A 6,215-nucleotide genomic window follows, 5' to 3' on the forward strand; every position below is an offset into this window, starting at 1 on the left:
GAACCTTCCCTGCACCTCTGAACCAGCTCACCCCAGGGTGGCTTCCCAGGCAACACTCAACTCCTGGGACTGGGAGAGGAGCAGGAGCAGACAGTTTAGGAGGAAATTAATTCATGTGCATGAACAAGCCTTGCAGACATCCTGCCATCTTAAAAGCAGCAGGAGATTTAAATGACCAAGCACTAGGATTTTCCCTTTAAAACTCATTTTCCCTAAAGCAGGGGTGTCAAACATGGGGCTACGTAGGCCGCATAATGCAACCCCTAGTGCTGCCCTGTTGACCCGCGCTCTGCACCGGACCAGCCCTGTGTGCAGGGCCAGGGACACACACTGACAACAGCACTCGCTGGGGCCAGGTCCCGGATGAACCCTGCCAGGTGCCACGTGCACTGGATCAGGCATGCAGCAGGGGGTCCACGGGTCTGAGCCAGGCAAGAGATGTTACAGAACATCTAACTATCACTAACCCACCCCTCTAACCACTCACCGGGCACAACCCCACCTGGGTCAGTCTCACACACGCATGAAGAGCACAGTTATACCGCGCTGCTCTCACGGGATGCCATGCCACAAGGAAGCGTGGCCAGCCTTGGGTTTTTAAGCAATACCCTGCTTCATTGCAATCTTCCCATGAATGTTTCGAATCATGCTGCAGTACATCGCCTGCCAGATTCAGACTCTATAGGAGGTGCCTGGTTGTTTATATCCTCCATTTAACTCCGGCTTTCTAGAAATGAAAACATCCACCCCAAGCTAGTGCTTTACAAATCCAGGAATGGCTCCAAGGCTTGTCTGGCAATTCTGAGAGACGTGTTTAGCTGAGATACGCTCTCTCCCATGCAATGTGCCCTAAACAGAAAGCCCTCCCCCTAGGAAACCACATTTCCTTTACTTCATGAAGCTAGACCATAAAACCAATTACCATCTCATCTTCTTCGCCTTTATTGACAAACTTCTTTTCTTCCTTCTCCATGTTGAGCGTGACGTGGAACTTCTCAACTTCAGGTATGGAAGACCTCTAAAAAGGGAAAGAGTAAAAACTGCTTAAGTAACGTTTTGTTCATTTTGCATCTTCTGCAACATCTTTGGTGCCGCCACGTTTACAGACGTGAAACACGACATCTGACCTGCTTTCATCGAACCCCAACAGAATTTCCAACCGTAGCTTAAAGCATTTTGCTTTCAAAATGCAGAAGTGTTCACTAAGTTTAAAAACATTTTTTCCAGCTCAGTTTTACCCTATCAGTCCCTAATTTGTTATTTAACAATTTCAAACAAGCATAACCGGAACTCCATTTTTGGCTCTCAATGCCTCACAAATATTTAGGATGTTACCGTGATAACACCCCTTAGGAGTATGAAAACGGCTTTATTTCAGAGATAGCAACTGAGGAGCGGAGAGATTCATGGCCACGTGGGCAATCTGTGCCAAAATTAGTATCTAAAACCACAGCTTCTAGGTGGAGTGCTTTGCCTACCAAGCCACTCTTCAGTCCATTTTGCTTGAAGCTGGCTGCAATACCTAAATGCATTTTTTGCTTAATGATATTCTTGTATCAAACTAAAACACTTACTTAGACACATACTGCTAGAGATCCTCATACTGCTCCATATTTGTTTTTATTGTGCCCTAATAATTTCTGTATCAGTCTAGTACACAAGACACCAAATCAGGAGCAGGGTAATTTTGTATTGTAGAAGGAAAGGCACTCCCTGGCCAGACATACTGTATTTTTTCACGTCTAGTGCAGCCCATATGCAGTAGGCACCTTGACTGTGAAGGGGAAAACTTACAAAAAAAAAATCTTCAATTGAGGTATGCGAGTGGCATCAGCTAGGGAGCCGTGCCTGCTCCCGAGGCTGCTGTGAGTGCTAGCTGGACTTGCAGTCAGACCTGGCATACCATATCCAGGGTCGCGTGTCAAGTCTGACCATGCACGCAGGCTCTGGAGCCACATGCCAGGTCGGACCCTGCGTGCCAAGGCCAGGACCACACGCCAGGTCTGGACCTGCACCCAGGTCTGACCCTGCACGCTGCCTCTGGGCCTGAGTGCCGAGAGTCTGTGCAGCGAGTCTGGGTCAGACCCGGTATGTGGCTCCAGAGCCAGCGCGCAGTCAGACCCGACATGCCAGGTCTGAGGCCGCGTGCTGGGTTGCACCCATCACACCAAGTCCAGCCACAAACCGACCCTGCGCACCAACCTGATGCAGCACGCAGCTGAGGAGGGGACCTCCTGATGTGTCCAGAAATTTGGTGGTAGGGAGCTGGGGGAGGGAGTAGTACTAAGTAGCAATGTTAATTGCTGTGGCTCCCACCTTCCACCGCTACAAATCTCCCCTCACCAAATTTCTGGACCTGTGGGGGTCCCTCATCCTTGCATATAATGTACACCCCAATTTTCCCCAGCTGGCTTTGGGAGGAAGGTGCGGGTCATATGCAAGAGAATATGGCAGGTCTTTCCCAACTGGAGAGAGACAAACAACCGTAAGAGAACAGGAGAAGCCAGAGAAGGGACATGGGCACCTGATGTACTGTCACGCGGGTGCCTGCATTAATAATGTCCCGTGCTCAATGCCTCTGAACCATTAGAAAGGTTCTGCCTTTTCTAATTGGATATGAACTACCCCAAACGTCAGTGTGCTCAGACAACGTAGCCGGGCAGTGCTTTGCATGTTGCACAGCAGCATCTGGGGAGCAGGCAGAAGAGCCGGGGAGGAGTGTGGCCTAAACTGCTGAGCTGCCTGCAGGACGCACACGTAGGCATCCTTTATTCTGATTAAAATGCCCCACACTACTATGCTCACAAAGCATTTCAGCACTGCATAAGAAGCTATGCAAATGCTCACAAAAGTAAAGAAGTGCCAGAATTTCTTCTACAACCTTCATTTGGCCCCTAGGGCATGTGCATTATCTACCGTCATTACCTACATGCCTGCACTTGATCCTAGCCCACAAGAGGCGAGAAACCACCCCCAAAGCCATTCTCCTGTTTGCTCTACAGCGCAGGCAGTGATCACTTAAAGGAGTGACCGCTGCACTGCACTTGGTTATAGTTAATTTGCTGAGCATCAGCTAATTAAACATTGTTTCACAAGTGCCCTGAAGGCTGAAGGGCTGCTACCATGCCTGTGCTTCAGACAGGAAACAGAGGCAGCGAGTGTTTCAGGATAAAGTAAAATTAATTTTGCATGCCCCAGTGAAGATACCTAGGACCTGACTTGTTCCAGTACTAGCCAGGATGCAGCACCTCCCATCACCAAAAGCACAGCTCCCACTGTCCCCAACTGCGACACTTCTGCAAATCAGACCCCTGGTTCTCAAGTCTGGCACTCAGGGAACATCATTAGTGAACAGCGTGATCTACGCCACTGGATGAACAAACAGGAATGCTGTAGCACAGGCAAGAAGGGACCTGCTTCTCCAACCTGCCTATTCACTATGCACCCTCCAGCCCCTGAAACAAAAGACAGGGACCTAGAGCCAGTCTCCTTCACCACGCTACCCTGTCTTAGCATAAGTCCTCCCCAGAACAGGTTTGCCCTGTGTGCAGAATGAGGCAGGGGCACTCTGGAAAAAACAAATCATATGAAATGAAAGACTGCAGCATGAGGCACATGCAAGGGCATCTGCACGAATGACTGAAGCTTTCCATAAAATCAGCACCATTTACAGTCAGCTGAATGGATGAGTCAATGCTTTTCCATGCTCATTTAGACCAACTAAATAACCTCTGTCTGCTGAATTAGTTTGTCAGAACTCCAATAGAAGCTAATCTCCATCTGCAGTTTAGTTTAAAGAATCAGCAAAAGAACAGACACCGCACAAACATGCCTCTCTAGAACCGCTTCAGTTTTTCCTAATGATAATATACTATACTTAAAAGTCCATTCAGACAACTTACTATGTTCCTGTATCCAAGGACTCTTGAGTTAAATGCCTAAACAGGTAAGAATACAAATTGAGATTCCCACGGCATGCTAAATTGAAATGTGTATACCACGAGGCCATCCAATGTTAAAAGCTGCAGAAGTACATTCCTACTGATATAGTCAGACTTGTAAAAATAAAAGTTACACATGATTGCTTCACTGAATGTACAATCATTAAACCACACGTTTAGTTTTTATTGTCACAAGCACGTTCTGCAAAACACAGATTAATTAATGAGCCTTCTTGAAACAGAGGGTGAAAAAAGCCTCTGGAAACCTTGTTAGCAAAGACTGTCCTAAATTCATGAACAGGTGCTAACAAAATTCACAAGGCTGACTTTTGGATTAACACAGTCTATTCTATCCAACGCAGATTAATTTTAAAGAGCCTTCTTTTAAATAAGAAAAAAAAAAGCCTTGGAAAACTTGTAAGCAGAGACTGTCCTGAATTCATGAATGACTGCAAACAAAATTCACAAGACTGACCTTTGGATTAAGCAAATAAGTCTAAAGCAAGTTTACGCAAACATCACAAATCAGTTTATGTCTCTTTCTTCAGGCTATATATACACGTCTATATAGTTTCTCTAATTGAATTAATGTGATTCATATACTAATAATCTAATATAACTTAATACTATGCATTTAAGACATTTATTTACATCTACATATACACACACATATATATATACACACACAATAATAAAATAAATAATTGAGAAAAGGTGCAAATGCCTTGTATACTGTGGCCTGTAGCAGATTTACACCAATCTTCAGAAATTGGTGTAAATCAGAATCTTTATTCTGATTTATTCAGAGTCTTTATTTATACAGGAAGTAATTCAAAAATGAATGCCAACCCATGTGACAGACACACTGTGCTAAGAGTAACCCTGCCCGAAGGCAGAGTTCGGTTCCTAATGAGAACATCAAGCCCCAGCAATGGATATTCACCTGGACATAAACTGCCAACCGTGATAACGTCTGTTTGTACGTCAGGAACGCAAACTAGGAATCTAAGGGCATTGTCCTATGTGGTAGCATCCCAAGGCACAGCAATGAAGGGATTACGGCTTTCAGCGTGGAAAGGAAAATCATGGTGAAGAAAATGCTGTACCTTTAAAACATAATACAACTGTTACAAGCTATTTCCTCATAAAAAATTTACCTTCTCTTCTAATGTAAATGCACAGTACCGTAACATGTAGCCAACCAAACCCACAAAGGCCATGTGTTGCAATGCAAATACATGCATATCTTCCACAATGTCAGAAAGCCGTTGCAGCTGGCAAAGTGTACTTTCCACGGCAACCCTTGGCACAGCAGTTTCAAATGGGACACATGAGTAAGAACTATACAAGTGAAAAAGGGTTTGAACTGAAAAATACCCCCAAGACTTGGAACAGCTCTAAAACCACGTAATTTATACAAATCTGAGCGCAGCACCTACGCACTTGATCTCTGCCTCCCCCATGACTCGCACAGAGTGACCAAAATTCCTGCGGGGTGACAAGCTTTTCCACGTGCTCCTTAACAACAAGAGCTAGGCAAGCTGAAGACTTAAACAATCCCCAACTCTGAAGGATGCTGAGGCATAAACAAGTTTGGCCTTTATGCAAGAAGACAAGAATGCAGGAAAAACAACCCCAGGAGTTAGTTTGCAAAAGGGTGCCCTTGTCCTACATCACGTCTTACGCAACCAATCTGACACTTCCTACGTACAAAAGTTACCCTATGTCTGGCCTATAGATGAAAAAGCCTTATTTCAGTGCTAGACAAAGATAGTACATAAAAGCCACTAAAGACCATTAAATAATATTTAGTTGGTCTAATAAAAGATATGACATCTACCCAAAGACCCTCGCCTGCCTAAAGACCATTAACAAACAACACTCTGACACCACCTACTACAAAGAACTACAGGAAGATCCTACTCCCCTTTTCACCAAGAAGCTCAACAATACCATCAAATCATTTCCATCAGGACTACAAAAAAAACTACAGACCTTGATCCCCCCGGTATCTACTAACCCAGGGACTTCTTACATGCTCCCTAAAATCCACAAACAAGGGAACCCTGACAGACCTATCATATCCAACCATGGGACCCTAACTGAGGAAATATCAGGTTTCGTTGAATCAGTCCTAAAACGCTCATCACCCACACAGCAAGTTTGGTACAAGACACTACAGACTTTCTACAGAAACTTCAAAACATAGACCACCTTCCCAGCGACACCCTCCCAGCCACCATGGACGTTACCAGCACAGAAATCTGGGAGGGC

At 45.2% G+C, this 6,215-nt stretch overlaps 1 protein-coding gene across 3 annotated transcripts in view; it reads right to left on the reverse strand.

The window, feature by feature from the left end:
* ATP13A3 (ATPase 13A3) overlaps window positions 1-6,215 on the reverse strand; it is a 108,158-nt gene that overhangs the window by 66,856 nt on the left and 35,087 nt on the right. For all 3 annotated transcript variants that reach the window (XM_019503501.1, XM_019503500.1, XM_019503502.1), the window contains exon 4: window positions 923-1,018. In XM_019503501.1, the coding sequence (XP_019359046.1) occupies window positions 923-1,018 (96 nt within the window). The remainder of the gene's footprint in view (window positions 1-922; window positions 1,019-6,215) is intronic.

The sequence above is a fragment of the Gavialis gangeticus genome, unplaced genomic scaffold (genome assembly GCF_001723915.1).
Source record: "Gavialis gangeticus isolate Ggan-Ray unplaced genomic scaffold, GavGan_comp1, whole genome shotgun sequence".
In the NCBI taxonomy this organism is placed as follows: Eukaryota; Metazoa; Chordata; order Crocodylia; family Gavialidae; genus Gavialis; species Gavialis gangeticus.